This window comes from Gymnoscopelus microlampas, assembly GCF_963454915.1.
Source record: "Gymnoscopelus microlampas genome assembly, chromosome: 4".
NCBI lineage: Eukaryota > Metazoa > Chordata > Actinopteri > Myctophiformes > Myctophidae > Gymnoscopelus > Gymnoscopelus microlampas.
The window spans coordinates 50,853,287-50,873,185 of NC_139941.1; the positions used below are offsets into that span (position 1 = coordinate 50,853,287).

The 19,899-nt window shown below is 44.6% G+C and overlaps 1 protein-coding gene across 3 annotated transcripts in view; it reads left to right on the forward strand.

The window, feature by feature from the left end:
* rtkna (rhotekin a) overlaps positions 1 to 18,937 on the forward strand; it is a 161,488-nt gene extending 142,551 nt beyond the window's left edge. For 2 of the 3 annotated variants that reach the window (XM_084055724.1, XM_084055726.1), the window contains exons 4-11: positions 535 to 652; positions 3,190 to 3,432; positions 4,763 to 4,857; positions 6,236 to 6,342; positions 6,950 to 7,081; positions 9,449 to 9,614; positions 11,644 to 11,748; positions 14,644 to 18,937. In XM_084055724.1, the coding sequence (XP_083911850.1) occupies positions 535 to 652; positions 3,190 to 3,432; positions 4,763 to 4,857; positions 6,236 to 6,342; positions 6,950 to 7,081; positions 9,449 to 9,614; positions 11,644 to 11,748; positions 14,644 to 15,449 (1,772 nt within the window). In that variant the 3' untranslated portion in view covers positions 15,450 to 18,937. The remainder of the gene's footprint in view (positions 1 to 534; positions 653 to 3,189; positions 3,433 to 4,762; positions 4,858 to 6,235; positions 6,343 to 6,949; positions 7,082 to 9,448; positions 9,615 to 11,643; positions 11,749 to 14,643) is intronic. The other variant, XM_084055725.1, reaches the window with a different exon arrangement.
* Positions 18,938 to 19,899: the final 962 nt, after the last annotated feature.

Genomic DNA, 19,899 nt, shown 5'->3' on the forward strand with positions numbered 1-19,899 from the left:
GAACAGACTCTTCATAGAAGAAGCTGAGTTTGATGAGTCGGGGGGAGGTTGGAGTTCCATACACTGGTCATGCCGTTCAGGACCCTCTGTGCAAGTGCCGTCCTCACTTTAAGATCTTGCTTGGTTGAGTTGACCCATGAGCCCAGGTACTTGAAGACCTTGACTTCCTTCCAGAGCAGTGCCTCCTGTTGTTGTCAGAGGTGGATGTTCCAATAGGATGTAATAGGTGATAACCTCATGTTTTCTTGGCATTTAGCTGAAGGCCAATCTTGGCACACTCTGACTCCACTCTGTTCAGAAGCTCCTGTGCTTGTTCCACCTTACCTTTCATAATATTGTTGCAGAAACCTTGTTGCAGAACTCTCCATACAGTATTTCAAGTTATCATTTTTTTAAATGTTTTTTTTGCGTAAATTAATGCCCTACAGTGACACACAAAAGTAGCAAACATAGCTTCTACAAGCTTGATGATCTATTTTTGCTCTCTCTCTCTGTCTCTCTGTCTCTCTCTCTCTCTGTCTCTCTGTGTCTCAGAGCTCCATAGGTGTGCAGTGTTCTGTCTGCTCCAGTTAGGAGGGGAGATCTTCGACACAGACATGGTGATGGTTGACAGGACGCTGACAGACATCTGCTTCGACAACACCATCGTATTGTAAGTGTCATAATATGTCATTTTATGTCAAGCCACGCTTGTCAAAAGGGTCCCGCAATGAAGTATGAATTTGCCTTTATTTAATTCCTTGATATCATAAACATTCCTTGATATCATGTGTATAAACACACCCTCTCCCAATGGAGAGAGGTAACTAATGTCCCAAATACAATAAAGATGGTGACGCATCTAGGCAAAAGTATGGTGTGCCGTCTGCTTAGATCACTTTATTGACATTGTCTTAAATGTCTCAATGCAAGAGTAGGGAGACCACCTCCAACCTACTATACCATTTGGATTGGTTAAAATAACCTTTTATTCATCAAAAAATAGTTTGCTTTACCTCTATGACAACAGTGCAGGTGCACGTCAGTACATACAGTAAGAGTGCCATAAACACAACAGAATGGATTTAAGGACATATCCATGCACACAGCCATGGTAACAAGGAACCAATAACCGTTTCCCTATCGTATTGTCTTACCAACTTGTTGGTCAGACAATACCAACAGACTAATGGGCCAGCCGTCCACACCAAGCACAATAACACAATCACATTCAACTTCATTGTCACATCACAGGTTTACAGGTGTAAAGAAGAAGTGGGTGAAATACTGTTTTGTGCACAGATATCTAATACACACATAAGCATAAACCAAGCAGGTACAGTGTGTACATTAAATAATCCTTCTATCTCAAGTGGATGGATGACACACCACAACAATAATAATATATCAGTGTGGATGCTCCCACATAGTCGTTGGAACGGACCATAGGCTACAGTTATACTATGTGTAGGAATAAGATGAGGGTGGTATTACACTAGCTACACCAGTGGTTCTCAAACTTTTTCATGCCAAGGACCCCCAAAATGATATGTATTTGGCCGCGGACCCCCATCTAAAAATATTTTGTTCCAGGGACCCCCCAGAAGCAAAGATTTGAGTTACAAATGTTCGCTTTCAAAAATATATATTCAAAGATTTGCAAAAATGTTCAAGATTTAAAAAAAAATGCAGATCTACAAGCTCATAGCGCGGCACTCTGTGAGCTTGTAGATCTGCTATTTTTGAATAGCCAAAGTATGAAAGGTCATAATTATTCTGATGCTATATTTACACATTTTGCTGGGTACCCCCTGGAACACCCTCAAGTACCCCTGGGGGTCCCCGGACCCCACTTTGAGAACCAATGAGCTACACTGTATATATTCATAATCCATACATATTCATGATGCAATGCCTGCAGACACATTTCATTTTCTAAATTGTAATTTTCTTATCACAGGGGAAAACGGTTCGCATTCAAATCGTCTGCATGTTTATTAACCACATTAACCCTCTGGCATCCCTGTGTCGGGCATATCATTATAGACCTAACAAATAAAATAGCACTACAAAAATAATTGATTTTAGCTTAGATTTTAGATCTGCAATTCTTTTGTGAAACACGTCGTACATACAAAATGGTTAGAGGGTTAAATAATACATGCAAAGCAGCACGTGCAGCGTTCTACTTGAATGAAGCTTATTAATGCATACAGTCAGTGTGTGTGTGTGTGTGTGTGTGTGTGTGTGTGTGTGTGTAGGCGGTGTGACATGCATGACAATGAGAGGGCAGCAAGTACTCGACGAAGTACTCGACCCCAGTACTTGAGTAAGAGTATAGATACTCCATGTCAAATTTACTCCACTACAAGTAAAAGTAGCTCAGTCAAAAAGTACATTTCGTAATTTTGATATCAATGAATTGCTGTCATGTTTTCACAATGAATTTATAGGACCTTGTAACTCTCGTTTCAGAGAAGTAACTCTCTGAATTGACTACATTTTCTACTTAAGTACTTTTACTCCTATACACCCATACACGAACAAAGAGGCGAGCGGAGGGGGAAGCCAGAAACACGGCTAGTGTGTGAGAGCAGAAGTGTGGCCAATTGCATTTTAGGGAAGAAAACAAAAACAGCCAACCTTCCTAGAAATGTAGTAAAATATTTGTCTTGGAATTCAAAAAAATCTAATACTCAAGTAAAGTACACATCCTCAGAATCTGTACTTAACCCATTAAGACCTGGAACTGTGTCATTTTTAGATTTGAGCTAAAAAGCATTATTTTACACTTTGGGCTATTCAAAAATAGCAGATATATCAGCTCGTAGCGCGGCACCAAGTGCCGCGCTACGAGCTTGTAGATCTACTATTTTTGAAAAATCGTGAAGATGTGTGCAAATCTTTGAATATATATATTTTTAAAGCGAACATTTTTAACTCAAATCTTTGCTGCTGGGGGTCCCTGGAGCAAAATATTTTGATGGGGGTCCGCGGCCAAATACATATAATTTTGAGGGTCCTTGACATGAAAAAGATTGAGCACCACTGATATAGAAACATACGTTTTTCAGAAAACTGTTGAGATTTAGGAGACATGTAGAATCGGCTTCCGGTCTCAATGGGTTAAGTACAGTACTCAAGTACATTTACTCCGTTACTGTCCATCACTGGGCTTTATCACTCATGTCTGTTGTTTGCTCCCCACAGTAACGACGCGGGCCCCGGGTTCGAGCTGCGTGTGGAGCTGTACAGCTGCTGCTCCGAGGACGACTGCTCGGGGGGCAGCACGCCCAGGAAGCTGGCCAACAAGCTGAGCTCCTCGCTGGGCCGCTCGGCCGGGAAGAAGCTGCGTTCCGCCATGGAGCCTGGAGCATGCAGCCCCGTCAGCAACGGGGGAGGAGGAGGGGGAGGAGGAAGCGCACCGCTCCTGCTGCCCGTTCCCTCTGTACCGTGAGTTCTTATGAAATACACACTTTACAATTTAGGCATTTAGTAAGACGCTCTTTATCCAGAGCGACTTACAGTAAACAAGGTAAACACATCAAATGCAGAGAGACAGTGTACTGCCTCCGTAAACGAGGATCACAGGTGAACCAAGAACCTAGCATTAGTTTAAACCAGTGTTTTTCAACCTTTTTCATGCCAAGGACCCCTAAATTGATATACATTTGGCCGCAGACCCCCATTTGAAAATGTTTTGTGCCAGGGACCCCCAGAAGCAAAGATATCAGTTAATTTTCGCTTTAAAAAATATAAATATTCAAATTATATGCACACTTTTCCCCTCAAGGACCACTGGTGGCCCCCGGACCACTGGTTGAAAACCACTGGTTTAAACAATATACTATCGAAACGTAATCTGTACATTGAAACTATAGGATACCAGGTAAACAAGCTACGGTATGGCAAGGTCATGTGACGGCATTAATATCAAAGGCCACCAAACACTCATAGGATAAAATAGTGTGCCAAACAAAGGCTACATTGTAACATTTCAATGTGCGCAAATGGCTTGAGACAACATAAGCCTTTTCAAATGCAGTCTCATCCCTCTACTACAAACAGAAATAAATCAAATAACATTCAAATGTGTAGTCTACAGCAGTGGTTCTCAAACTTTTTCATGCCAGGGACCCCCAAATTGACACTTATTAGCCCGCGGACCCCCATTTGAAAGGATAAGCCAGGGACCCCCCATAAGAGAAGATTTTTTACGGCTCTAGCATTGATTCTCAACCATTTTAATTCCAAGGACCCTCAGTTTGACATGCATTAGAGGACCCCCATTTAATGGTATTTCTATCTCTGGGACCCCAATTCATATTGTAAAATCAATGTTAATTTAACGGGTCCATTTGGTTACATTTGTACACTCTCAGAGTTACAGACCCATAAGGGTCCATTTGGTTCCTATCCATCATTTAGCTGGGGACCCCCTGGAACCCCCTCAAGTACCCCTGGGGGTCCCCGGACCCCACTTTGAGAACCAATGGTCTACAGTCATGATTTTTTCTTCTTTTTTTCTGGAGCCAAGGTATGGCACCTGCCATACCTTGCCATACCCAATTGACGCCCCTGTTGTTGAGTGAGGCTATTTTTGGTGAACAGCAACCATAAAACAACCATTTCTTTAGCGAGGACCAGGTAAATGGTCTTCACAACGTCTATTACTCAAACACTATTATACCTGTGGGGACATACATACAGTAGGCCTCACAAGTACTGTATAGTAACACAAGCACACACACCTAACCAGATCTTGTGTGTGTGTTTTTGACAGGGGTCCCAAGTACCATCTCCTGGCTCACACCACGCTGTCACTGTCCCACGTCCAGGACAGCTTCCGCACGCACGACCTCACCATCTCAGGCAACGGTGAGTGACAGACAGCATGTCTGTACCCCTCCCTCCTCCTCTCTGCCAAACGTGCCATCTGTCTATGCCCCCCCCCCCTCTGTCTGTCACCTCGCTGTCACACACCCTTGGTTTTGTGTGGCTTTGACAAGACAGACAGATAACACAGAGAATATGACATATTTAACACGTTGCAGAGGAGGTGTGACAGCAACGCATTGTCATCGCTTTGGTTTTTACCTCCAATATAATACCTCTCTCTCTCTCTCTCTCTCTCTCTCTCTCTCTCTCTCTCTCTCTCTCTCTCCCCCCTGCTGTGTGGTGTGTGACAGAGGACCATTGTCAAGGTCACAGTAATAGTGTGCTTTTAGATGAGGTGTGTGTAAAGCAGTAATGATGGAGGTTAACAGGGGGCCCCTCACACACACACACACACACACACACACACACACACACACACACACACACACACACACACACACACACACACACGGGGCCCCTGGTGTTTTATTCATTGCTCCTTCAGGCTGCAGTAAACTTTCACGGCTGCACTTGACGACGGGCCCTCCAGCTGCCAGACTTTTACACCTTTTACACCCCCCCACTAAACTGTGTGTGAATGGGACAGAAGGCGTGTGTGTGTGTGTGTGTGTGTGTGTCTGTGTGTCTGTGTGTCTGTGTGCGTGTACGTGTGTGTGTGTGTGTGTGTGTGTGTGTGTGTAGAGGTGTAGTCATAGTTAAAGTGTTACTATGTCTAGAGCCCGACCGATGACACATTTTGGGTCGATGTCGATCTTGGAGAGTCGTACACCAGTGGGACTTTCGTGCCAAGGACCTCCAAATTGATATATCTTTGGCTGGGACCCCCATCTGAAAATGTTTTCTGCCAGGGACCCCCGGAAGAGAAGATTTGTGTAAAAAAAGAAAATCTAAAAGATTCAAAAGTTCCCCAACATTTTCGATATTTTCAAAAATAGCAGATGTACAAGCTCACACGCGTGACACACTACGAGCTTGTAGATCTGCTATTTTTTGTTTTTTTTATAATTTTTATCCCTCGATTTGTAACCCTTTTTTCACCCGGTGCCAATTTGCTAAGTGATCCTGGGCACTACACTCCCCCCACCAGCCTAGGGAGGCCATAATCATACTCTGAACACACTGAACTCATTGGCTACAGAACTGCCTTTACCGATGTCATCAAAAGAAAATCTAATAATGTCTGATATATCGTCCAGACAGATATATCGGTCTGGCTCTAGTCGTGTGTGATGATATGATTGATTTTATATCAAGATGTTTATTTATTCAACCCTCTCTCTCCCACTCCCCATCCCTCTCTTCCTCCCCTCTCTCCCTCCTTTCTCCCCCCTCACCATCTCTCCATCCCCCCCTGTAGAGGAGTGTTCCTACTGGCTTCCTCTCTATGGCAGCGTGTGTTGCCGCCTGGCCGGTCAGCCTCACTGTATGACCCAACAGATGATGAGCGGCTGCTTGAAGGTCAAGGTATGTATGCCAGCCTGTGCGTGTGCGTTTGCGTGTGTGTGTGTGTGTGTGCACGTGTGCCTGTGCCAGTGGTGGAAGAAGTACTGAGATATTTTACTTAGGTAAAAGTAGCAATACCGCAATTTAAAAATACTCTGTTACAAGTAAAAGGCTTGTGCTCAAAATGTTACGAGTTATGAGTAAAAGTACAAAAGTATTGGCATAAAAATATACTTAAAGTACCAAAAGTGAAAGTACTAAAATGTTTGAAAATAGCAGATCTACTAGCTCACGACGCATTGTGAGCTTGTAGATCAGCTATTTTCAAATAGCCTATGTATAAAATAGGGCTAAAGTGGTCTCAAAATTGTACTTAACTACAGTATTTGAGTAAATGTACTTAGTTACTTTCCACCACTGGTGTGTGCACGTGTGCGTGTGCGCGTGTGCATGTGCGTGCGTGAGAGAGAAAGAGAGGGAGAGATAGATGCTGGAGACAGTCTCTTGCACAGCTATTTGTTGTCCTAGCCCACAAACACAAACCTCACTAATCTCTCTCTCTCTCTCTCTACCCTTTTGCCCTGTTTCCTTCTATCCATCCGTCATCTCTCCTTTTTGGTCTTCACAGCAGCTGGGCGGCGACCCTCAGAGTTGGACGAAGGTGTACGGTGTCCTGAAAGGGACAAATCTCTTCTGTTACCACCAGCAGGAGGACGTGGAGGCCAACGTGGAGCCGGTGTTCACCATCGCCATCAACAAGGTCGGTGGAGGAACTTCAGTATTTTAAGCTTGATTTGCGCATCGCCGTTTAAGCTTGATTTGCGCAAAATAGCCGATGTACAAGCTCACAACGCGCCACAGGCGTGGCGTGTTTTGAGCTTGCCTTGTACACTGGCTATTTTCAGCGCAATAGTCCTTTTTAACCCCTTTTTCTCCCCAATTTAGTAGTTTTTTTGCCCACACATATTTCTGTGTTGTCACTGCTGTTTTATCCCACTGACTTGCCTGCCAGTGAGGAGCCCCCATCGGGAGGATGTAGAGGCTTCGTCCTACTCCTCCCGCCCAACACTCCCTGCTTACAGGTGCCGCCCCCAGCCTGTAGGAAAACATGCAGAGACACCCTCCTCCACGCCCGGCTTCCCTCCCCTGAACACGGGCCAATTTACCCTTTTCTCAAGTCCTGCCTGTGGTTATGCCCCTCTTCGCACCTGTTGGTTGCTGTTTCTTGGTTACAGCAACAGACAAAAAAATCCTTTCTCTCCATCCACTACCATTGAGATAACGTGTTTTTTGGTTGCTGATTATTCAGTGTATTCAATTCTTATCTTAAACCTGGTCTCAGTAAAAAGGAACATCTCAGGTGCAGCATAGTGATTGGGCATAAATTATGTTTTTAAATGTTTTAGCAAATTCCACATAAACAACCATAAGGCGGAACCCAGGGTAGAACAAAGAGCCTGCTGGTTAGTCAGTCAGGGACCAATCAAAAGGCTGACAATGGGGCAATTGTGTTTGTGTAGACAAAGCCGGATGCACCGCAGTGGATTTAAACCCACAACCTCCGTGGTGGTGGGCCATAGAGGCCATATAATATAACTAGAGGGCGGATTGCCCCGCCCCCAGCTATTCATTTCAATGAAATTGCTCAGTGGCGTTTTGAAGCAAATATTGGTTCCATGTTGGTCCCATGGGTCCATTCCATTGGTTCCATGGGTCGTGAAGCGTCGTGAGCATGCGCACAAACGGGAGATGCACACGCAGTAGCATTTTAAGTGCATTCTCAGATTTGACCACCAGGCTTGGCCGATTCACTGTTCTACCGTAGTTCTGGGGACTTGTGGTGGGCAGCTACTTTATCACTGCGCCACCCGAGCTGTTTCCAAAGCCGTCCTAAAGTGTTGATGTACTCACAAGTATAGTACATACAAACCTGTGTGTGTGTGTGTGTGTGTGTGTGTGTGTGTGTGTGTGTGTGTGTGTGTGTGTGTGTGTGTGTGTGCGTGTGCGTGTGCGTGTGTGTGTGTGTTCATCCGTCTCAAGGCCTGTCATTCTCTCCAGTGTCTGGTCGGGTCTTTTGTATCGTTGACCCTGTGGGCACAGAGCACTGATACAGAGCTGAGCCCGGGTCCCAGTCAATCACTTCGGATCACAACTCTTATGGTCCTGCGTTAGTCAGCAGAACAGACCCACTGTGTCAGGGAGAAGGAGGAGGAGGAGGAGGAGGAGGAGGAAGGGAAGCGAAGGGATGGAATGAAATGCATGCCTGAGCAAGGAGGTGTGTGAATGGATGGAGCCATACTGACACCTAGTGGTTATATACTGACACCTGGGCACTACTCACTACAACATTACAGCGGTGTGACTGTGAATTGCCTCAGCAGGACGGCTAATACTGGCACTACTCTCCCTCTGCCAGCCTGGGGAGAGCCCTGAACTGAGCTCATGCTTCCTTCCATGCATGAGGAGTGAGTAGGGCCGCTTCTTATCACCTGACAGGGGGGAGTTTCCCCGGTAGGACGTAGAGCGTGGAAGGAAAATGTTATTCCAACCAGTTCCTTTCCTCTCCATCAGGCGCCCCGGCTGTATAGAGACCAGGATTACTGCATGTTTTTTTGTGAGGGTACCAACAACGGGTATGCAACAACGATATATTAAGTCAGATCACCCGGACCGCATTGAGTGTTTCACCGAGGTTCCCTTAAAAATTCGCAAATGTATCACTGGTTATATTAGCTGATGAAGGCATAGAGCTGAAACGCTTCCTGCCTCTTTACTTTTCAAAGAAAAGATAATACCGTCTTATAATAACAATAATACCTGAGGGGACACAACGTGAGAGCTGGCATCAATCTTTTTATCATTATTGGTCCAACAACTTCAAAGATTTCTGGGCCCTGTCACAAGATTTCAAATCATAACTTTGTCTTTTTGGCATTCAAAAATATTGCCATTTCCCCTGATTCTATTACTGTTTTGTTGCGTTGTTATACTCGGGTGTCGAGTGAAAACCTCATGTGTCCAAAACTGTTACTTTTCAGGATTCAAATGTAACAACAGCAAAAGTAGCAGATCTACAAGCTCAAAACTACATGACTTGTTTGTGTTCTTTTTTTTCCTATGATTCCAGGAGACCAGAATACGGGCGTCAGAGAAGGACCCTCAAACTAAGGCCCAGAGTATCTGCATCACCAACCAGTATGGAGGAGAGGAGGTCACACACACCCTGACGGCAGACAGCCGGGACGACACACACCGATGGATGGAGGCTTTCTGGCAACACTTCTATGACATGAGTAAGAAAAGAAGAACATTCCATGAAAACTAAAGGAGAACCTCCCACACTGTGGGCTCCAGTTGCAGAATGGCGGACGTTCTTTGATCCCGATTTATCTTTGGCTTTTGGCATTGTTTATGTTTACATATCACATCAGTGTCTTCCGTCTTCCAATCTATGGATTATTGACAAGCCCACGTACGTCGTCACGGTTCACAAGATGAACCACTGATTTTGTGGTTGTTATTATATTGTATGTATTGTACCCACTTTATTTATATTATATTGTATATACGCTGCTTCATTCTAGTGAAACTGAATGAGCAGGGCTTCTCTTTCCCCCTTACAACAATCTACCATTTTCATGTGAGTGAACCCAGTGAGCTGCTGGGTGTGGGTGTACATGCTTGCTGCTTGGAGGCTGGCACAAATTGTTCAGTCGCCCCATTGTTACGTTCTAAAAGTTGTTCATTTAATTGCGACCGTAGGTCGCACTTACTATAGAAACCTGTCCGTCCTGTCCGTCCGTCACTCCGTCACACACGTCCGTCACACACGTCCGTCACACTTTTGCCCTGCTCATATCTCCGCACCCGTTGCCCCGATCCATGCCAGATTTTGCACACACACTCCTTACCTGCCAAACTACACCCTCCAAGGACCCCCGGAGCTCCAGGGACCCCCAGCGGCCTCGGGGACCCCCAAGTGTAGACAATGAGCACATGTGGACAAATTACCAAATGACCACCCCAACGGGGCTGCTCACGGGGCATTCCCGGGGACCACCCACTCCTGGTGCTCCAGAACGGATGCAAAAGTGGTGGCGCCCCCAGTGGAGGACCCCCTGCCACTGCAGCTCACATAAAATGCCGTAACTCTAGGAACCAATCGCCGTTACAGCCCTCTTCTGTATACATGTGACCTACGGTCGCTTATCTCCCGATTAGGGAGTCTTACTGGTTTAATTTGTAATTAAGTTTAATTTCATGTGACTCGTCACTCAATCAGCCAATGATCAGCCGTCCTGCTGAGGTAATTCACAGTCACACCGCTGTAATGTTTCTTTGCAGCGTTCTAAAACAGTTTTGTCTCATCGTGATCTGCACAGTGCATCACATTAAAAGGTCATTCATAACGTTTGTTTAGTAGCATGATATGCATACATTTTGTGACAAGACGCACGTTATTTTTGAAATATATTAAATTGCAATAATAATGTGTGCCTCGGCAGGCACACCATTTGAAAACCACTGAATGTCAAGAGTGTGTTGTTGTACCAGAGTCTGATTGGATGGTTTTACCCTCTCTCACACAAGGAGGCTTTTGAAAGGAAAGGAAGCCGACGTCATTTTCTCTATCATGCAATTCCAGCCGGCAGATTCGTCACACTGGGTGGCAGACTCACACCGGATGTGGGTGAAATAACATTGGAGTCTATGAGAGCCGGCTGGACATCTTATGAACAAACACTATTTCTGAACGATTAAGACCTTTATAAAATACTCGGCTCCGGAAAATAAAAGAAGACATACCACACATTGTTTTCTGCTGTTTTGCTTTTCCATGTTGCACACTGTATAATTTTATAGAGGTATCTAAAGAGCACAAAGTATGTTTCTGAACGGCCAAAGTATTGCGAGACTATCCATCATTTCCTGGCTGGCAACCAAATCTTGCGATACTTCCGAGACAGAAACGATACCTGCCACTGTTAAGATGCCCCAATACAATTATGTACTCTGCACATCGAAAAGCAAGTGATTAGAAAACAACCTGTGATATGTCTTCTTTTATATTCCTGAACCGATTATATGACAAAGGTTGCAATCAGAAATAGTGTTTGTTCATGAGCTGGTCCAGCCGGCTCCATCCACAGCAATGTATTTCATCGAACTTCCGGTGCGAGGTTTGCCACCCATGAGTGTCATGGCGCATCCCCGGCGTCCAGCGCGTCCCTTCCTTTCATCAGCTTCCTTGCCCTCACACAGGAATAGTGTGTTGTTGTACCAGAGTCTGATTGGATCGTTTGTCCCTCTCTCTCTACATAGGCCAGTGGAAGCAATGCTGCGATGACCTCATGAAAATTGAAGTGCCGTCGCCGAGGAAGCCGGCCCCCGTCACCCCGAAACAGGGCTCCCTGTACCATGAAATGGGTGAGACGTCATGGATTAAAGTTCTCAGTCGCCATCACTGAGTTCAGTCATTTGGATTCCATAGAAGCCAGAATGTCTTCTTATGGAAGCATGTTGCGTGGCAAAAATAGCCGATCTACAAGCTTGTAGTTAGGCTATTTTCGACATATTCAGACACATCTTCCATAAAATCTTAATAGTCTCGGATATTTCATACAGTATAAAAGAGAAGATTAAAGCCTCGATCAAGTATATAGAACAGCAGGAACAATATTACTAAAACATCATAATTTTACATATTGTGTCTATTGTTTAGGAAACAGCGCTAGTTTGGGCTTTGGCGAGGGGGGAGTCGGGGCTACTTTCACACTGTTTCACAAATTGCACATTAGGACTTGGTCATACAAACATTTTCAGTCGTGAGATTTTATTTTGCTTTAATTCATGTGAGACGCCACAGCTCTCCCTGATCAGCTGGCTGCAGACCGTATAACCTTCCCTGAGCGTAAATTGTGTGAATATTCATGGGGAAATAACCACATTTCCGTCACATACACGCATGACCTTTAGTAGAAAATAAATTGTCAAAATCAAAAGAATACCAAAGAAGAGATCTTCGGAAAATCCAGGCATGAAATCCAAATAGATGGGTTTGTGTTTACCTCTCTGTTGTCTGCGTTGCATGTGAATGTTTCTAGCTTTAACTTTGTAGGTCTGTTTTCTGCATGCACCGTTAAAACCAGGGTTAGATTTGGTTATTCATTGTAATGGTCCTGTGGGGATATGTTCTATCCCTGCTTCTGGTCACACTGAATTAAATACATACATTTTCTTTTGGGGAAATGTAGACTGTCTGATATATTTAATGTTTGATTCAAGAATAGAATAAAAAAAAACTTTCAGGTTTTTAATGGGAAAATAGTCTATATCTACAAGCTCACAATGTATCACAATGCAACGTGTTGTGAGCTTATAGATTGGCTATTTTCGCTATTGGTCATACAAAGGCATATATACAGGGATTAAGTGTTGTTATTTTTACAAATCAAACCCTGTTTAAAACCTCTCTTCCACCTTTACACTGTATGTACTGTAGCTAGTGTGTGGATCCTATCTCTGACATAATGACTGACTCACTTTCACTGTCTCTTTCCCCTTCTCTTTCTCTTTCTGTCTCTTTCCGTTTTCCTGGATGTGCCCTGGATCTGTCCCTCCTGATGTTCCTCTCTTTCACCCTCCTCCTTATTTTCCCCCTCTTCCACACAAACATTATTCTCCGTTATCCTTTCAACGTTTAAATATGTCGCGTTTGGTTGAATGGCCTGGTTTTGAACAACCCTCTTCATCACACCTTCCCTTCATTTGAATTCCTTTTTTTTTATTAACAAATAAATCACATATCCGCCTGATTCATCTCTTTTTTTCCCATTAACATCAAAACACCTGAACCTCTATCCGTCTCTCATCACATCTTCCCTCCATCCATCCATCCTTCCTTCCTTCCGTTTCCTTCCTTCCTGCTTCCTCGGGCAGCCCCCCTTGCCACACCCTCCTGTGAGGGTCTCCTGCTGCAGGACAATGCCGTGTCGGCCGAGATTCGCGCTCTGCTCTCGTCCTATTACAATGACAGGTGATGTAACTGGAGAACAACAGGGGATATGATGACATTAAAGGAGAAACACCTATTTTTTCAACCTTATCTACATTAAAAGTGGTCCTCTCTAATGGTCACTAATGATAAGATGGCACCATTTCCGTCTGCTCGCTCTGTGTCTGAGAAGTGGGGCTGTGGACAGTGTTATCACACATCAAAACGTTGTCATTCTTTTGCCTTGCACCCTGTTCTATATTAAAGTAAAAGGCTCCAATCATCCAAGTTGCTCCAGCGCCTTCTTTATTCAATGGAGATAAGAAGTTTCTGCCTGATACCGAAGGTTAAACCCCTTGAGATTTTCGAGGGGGGTCCTTAGCACAAATGAACAGAGTGATATACTGAATTACCACACATTTACCATCCACAGTCTACCTCTGATACACAAAGCATGTAGACAGAAATGGCTCCATCCCGTAGTGAACGTTAGCAGTACCCATATGAAATGATTTTGGAAATGAAAGGCTGAAATGCTCCTTTAATGGTGACCTCTGAAGATGCGATGATGTGGTAAGAACGTGGCAGCAGGATGTTGTCGATCGATGGGAGACGACATCTGTTATTGAAACGTTCGTCTGCTCGTCTTTTTTGCACCAGTAAATCTTTTTTGCCAAATTGACTTTGTGCTCCAGAAATAATTTCTTTGCTCAGATCAATGAGGGTTGTTAATCCCTCCCTCTCTCTGCTACTGTATTTCAGCCTTATCGATTTCTGTTAGATGAACATTTGCAGGGTTTGCCTTCCTCTTGTCATTTTTCCTCAGCAGGGCAAAAGGAAAGATGTTTATCAGGCATGACAGCCAGACACTTGTAGATGTACAGTACACACATGCAGTGGCGGACAGTGACCAAGTACATTTACTTGAGTACTGTATTAAGTAAAAAAAAATGGGAATCGGAAGTTCAAGCTTATGACTTTCACTCCACGACATTTCAAAGACAAATTGTATTTTTGAGCCCATTACATTTTCTAGGAAGAGACCCCGGGACAAAAACAACAATTTAACTTTGACCAGGAGTATCTACAGCCGTGGTACCTTGATAGTGCCTGGGGTGGTACCGCGCTGGTAGTCCTGTGGTAACACCTATTTTTGTGGTACCACTTTTTTCTATGCCGCCACCACTAGATCGCCATCTAGTACTTTGACTCTGGGGTTGAGCTGGGGTTGAGAGTACTTAATTGTCCACCACTGCACACATGAAAATAGAAAACAGAACATGACAGTATCATGACGAGTATTTCTTCTTCCCCTCCTCCTCCTGCAGTTATTGAGACGTCCGACGACTTCAGCAGCACCGTGTCGGACATCCTGGCCCGGAGGATGCAGGAGCTGGAGCTGCGCAGCCAGCTGGGCACCTCCTCCCCCGTCTGGATGTCCCTGTTCGAGGAGGAGGAGGTGGGAGACCATCCTCGTCATCCCCCCTGCTGCGGCTCGTCTCGCCTCTCCCCCCGCACCCCGCCTCCCCACCACCACCGCTTGCCCCCCCGGAGCCCCATGAGCTGCTCCCCACGCCGCCACTGCTGCTCCTCGCCACGCCCGCTGGGACCCTTGGACCGCTCGGACGCCAGCCTGACGTCGGACAGCGACTCCCACTGTAGCACCTCCCCCTGCCTCGGCCTCCGCCACGCCCACCACCACTGGGGGGCGGAGCCTCCCTCCGGGTTCTCCTCCTCCTCGTCGTCTCGCATGCGGCCGCGCACGCTCTCCCTGGACGCCAAGCTCAGCACCCTCCGGGGGAGGGGCTACGGAGGAGGCGGGGCTTTCCAGTGCTCCTGTCAAACGGCGTCGCCTCCTCCCCCTTCCTCCTCCTTGCTGCTTGTCACCCCACCGCTCCTCCCCGCTTCCTCCTCCTCGTCCCAGCGGGCGCCACGCAGCGGCACGCAGACCACGCTCTCCTGCTCCAGCTCCACCTCCTCCAGCTCCTCCAGCTCCACCAACAGCGAGGGGAGGAGCCACAGCCCCGAGTCGTCGGAGCCCGCCGCCTTCTCGCGGCCGTCCCCGGCCCGCCGCAGCCTCAGGAACCTCAGGGCCCGGCTGGACCCCCGCAACTGGCTCCAGAGCCAGGTGTGATGAAACCCCCACCCGACGGAGGAGAAGGGGGGTCCGCGCACACACACACACACAAACACACACACACGGTGAGGACTGTCGACGAAACGCAGAAGAACAATGCTTTGTGACGTTATGTGAACTGACCTCAGGATGGACCTGCTAAACCACAATAGCGCCCCCCCTCCTAAATACAGACACGTTTGTATTACTATACTTGTGAGGAGATTGCCATTTTAGAACAGCTATTAATGCATTTTTACCTTCTTTTTGCCATTTTTAACTCTAACCAACAATGCACAAAACCAGTGCACAACTTAGTATATTAGACATAAATCCAACCTCATAAGTATAGCAATACAAGTACACACCCACAAACACAGACACCTGGGCTAAACTGGAATGCCTTCTAACTAAGTCTCTGCAGGCTACTGGGCTGTTTACGGCTGCTGCAGCGTGCTCCAAATTACAACAAACTTTGTTCAGCTTCAGAAGGGCTCGCCGAACCGAAAATTTTTAAGAGGACAAAACTTGTTTTCAGAGTTCAGACTGCCTACTTCTTCTCAGCTCTTCTGAGTTGTGAACGCTAGACCACGTGGTGCTAGACCACTCAGTATTCTGCCTAGCAACAACACCGCAAAGTATATACAATGCTGGAGCGTTGTTGTACCACCTGGATCCTCCACTGCAGTTGGACTATGCTGTAGCCTTTAGACCTGCGGTTCTCAACCTGTGGGCCGTGGGCCGCACGGATATTGCAAGTGGGCCCCCCAAATAATCGGCAAAACACTACGATTTTAATAATAATAATATAACATTAATATAAAAACAATTAAGAAAATGAATGTAAAAAATATTTAAACACAAACGTTTTTAAATTGTTCTACCAATAAATAGGGATTAAAGTATACTATGTTAGTTCCATTGATCCAAGCCGTAACACAATCGATTGATTGATTATTAAAATAAACACACAGCCCACCATTCTGACCACTTAACTCGGCAGCCGACAGTGGTCTGATGGGTGGGCCGCAAACACATTCAAGATTTTCAAGTGGGCCCTGATCCAGAATTGGGTTGAGAACCACTGAGTTCAGGCCCAGAACAGCATGGAGAGGAGCTGGGAGAGGAGCTGGGGGAGGAGCTGTGGCCAGATTCTGGCAACGATGGAAGTGATGCTACTTGGGAGAAAGATTATTCTATATACAATGGAGAGTTTGTCTGTTACTGTTACTCACCCATTAGTGTCGCCTAGCCAGACAACTATTCCACAACCTCTGAATGCTAATATAGAGTCTGGAACTACACGTTTAGAAATCCGAGAAAGGAAGCTGGCATCTGTTCGTCATTTCCGTTCACAAAAATACATTTTAAAATATCTTGACTTGATTTTATTTCAGAATTTCCATTTCTGCTAAGCAGCAAGCTATATATGCTTAGATGATTTTCATTTATATTAGGACTAATTTGCGCGACTGTAAAGACGAAACGGAAGTCACATCTTGCTTTATCCTCTGATCATTTTCAAAGCTTCCATTGTTGCTCCAGACTGTATGATAGGAAGCATTTGGAAATTGTGGGAAACAACTAGTCTGGCTCGTGAGACTATTCACCCCTCAACTACTCGCTGTTGGGAGTACGTTCTTCTGAAACTTTAAACTGGAAAATCGTAATTTTTTGTCGCCAGAAGTCGTAAAAACAAATAAAAAACACTAAAAACGCAAAAAAAGTCAATTTAAAGTTCTATGAGTGCTGGACACACTGGCGGGTGTTTTTTGGACTGTACGTTTTGTTACTGGTAACTTCTTGTACGTACGTGATGGTTTGAAGTGTAAGCATGTTGTCTAAAGCTGAATACACAGCAGTACATTTGATCACGACAAGTCTGCGTCTTTTAGAAATGTCCGAAAAAAAACAGTTCCCGCATGGCAAAGAGGGAGGGCGGCGTGTGTCTGTTGTTCCCTGTATAAACTGTGACATCATCCACATCGTCTGTGTACTTATCGTTTTGATATCGACACAAAAGACGACCCCCTTAAACGTTTCTCCTAGCAAAAGAAAATGTACATGTATATATATATGCTATGCACCGTTTTTTTGTTTTTTTTTTTGCTTTTTTTTTCATGATTTGGCTTAAAGGCGAGAAGTTGTGTTAACTCGCAAATCAAGATAGCAAAGGAAATCTCTTGAAAGCTCAACACTTAAACCCCACAGACACAGTACAGTTGTTGAGCGGAGTTTTTCCCGTTTTCGCTCTACGTTAAATATCTTCGCAGAAAATAGCCGATAGGCAAAGCTCACCGCACGTCACGAATGCGACACGTTGTGAGCTTTGTCGATCTGCTATTTTCCTGCGAAGGTTTTCTGGGTTTTTTAAAGTGGTTTATAATACGAGTGTTCACATTAACTGTTACTGGTTGTTAACTGTGATCTGTGAAAAAATAACGTGCTCTTATTCTCTTCTCTTCTCCGCTCAGCTGAACACTGTTGACAGGATAGGCTTTGGTTAAACACGGTTATCGGCGTCTTGCATCAAACTGAATTATTGAACCAAAGGTCAACTTGTCACTGCTTATCGCGATCACCGCCCAAGCCATACGAACCCAGTGCGCTCCACTGCCTTCATTCATTGCAGTATTTTGTCAGATTCCATTGGAAAATAACAAGCGGTACCTGCTTTCGCAAAGCTTCTCTCTAAAGCTTCAACAAAAATGTGAAACGACAACCTATGAGGTTTTTTTTTTCCTCTCTTTTTTTCATGCAGTACAACAGGAAATATTTATTTGCAATTTGTGATATGGTGGTTGCATTTATTTTGTTTTCCTGTGAAAGTGTGTTCACTTAAAGCCAATCAATTGTAATTTGTTTATTGTTGTGATAGCGGGAGTCTGTGGTTTTACTCACACTGCCAGCTCATGGATTTTTTTGTTTTATTTTATTTACATGGTGAGGCTTATCGTTTCTGTCTAGACAGGATGGTCTAGATATCACTTTATCAGAAGACAACATCATGGAGAGAGACACAGAGAGAGAGAGTGTGTATGTGTGTGTGAGAAGTCTTCCTCAGTGCAGTGAAACCATAATTTTTCCATGTCTCTCTTGTTTACTCTGGACTTTAACTTCATTAACGTGTCATTAACCATTTCCTTGGGGGGCTCAGAACTTGGGATGGAGGGGCAACCATTTACACTAAGAGGTAAAACTGTCAAATGTTCGAAAAAGCAAGCACCATTTGTTACTGTAAATTCATGTTTTTTTTTGTTTTGTAAGTTAACAAACAGAACTCCTCTCTTTTGTATTTTGTTAAAATCTATTTTACATTATTGATTTTTGTTATAAATGCAACTATATTGATATAAATATATATATATATTATTCTAATTTTAACAGATGGCGTGCAGACTTTTAAAACTATGTTGCGATAAGATAACATTGAATGTTATAACCTTTGCGAGAGAGCGTTCTCATGCTAACAGGCCTTATGTTGTGCATGCACGCGCCATCGTCATCCGAGGAGGGCGGTCATCATCGTTCCCTGTTTAAATAATGTAACATAATGATAATAAATGCTTTATCGGTTTATATGTTAAGTGTCTTGTTTCTGCTACACCTGTGTACCTTGTTTACGGAATTACGGTAGCCTGACTAAAATACGTGGCACGAAGCGATGCGTTTTGAGCTTGTAGATCTGCTCCTTTTGCTATTTTAGAATTTGAATCCTGAAAAGTAACAGTTTTGGACATATGAGGTGTCCACCCGACAGAGACAATATGATTTAAAGATTTGATAATGAAATGAAGTGGGGTCAGTGACAAAGCGACAGGCTACAAGTCGGTGTGGAATGGAAGCCAGCGACAGACTTAACGGCAGACACTTAAAGCCGTGTGACAGGCATGACGCAGTACAAAACAAAGTTGAGTCGGCTTCAACATTTTTCAGCACTCCAATGACGCAGTGAAGCATCAATCATCAGCGTTTTTGTTTCACTGTTTTCCAGTACCTTTCTCTCTCTCTCCCACAAATCCACCTCCATTACGTAAATGGAAGATAAAGTTATGTATTTTTAGTTGTCAACCAGTTCCTTGTGCTATTTATTTTCATTTACGCAGTGTGGCTTGAGCAACATTTCAACAGCAACTCGGCTGCAATGTACCGTATCTGGCCATGCTTGGCTGTTTTGTAGCTTTTGTCACTGCTAGTGACATCTATATATATCTATATATACATTTCTAAACCCAAAACCCCCCCAAAAAAACTGCCACTGTGTGGGACTAAACACAAAAACAACGTATCAATGTCACTAACAAGACACGCCACAACGTGCAGAATTACTACGCGCAGTCTGTAGGCCACTTCATACTGCTCAGCACACATCTGCCCCCTCGCAGCATAATTAATTGCGGCCAACACAAACTCACAACATTACAGTCGGCCATGTTGTTCCTTAGCGTCATCGCCGACCACCGCCCAA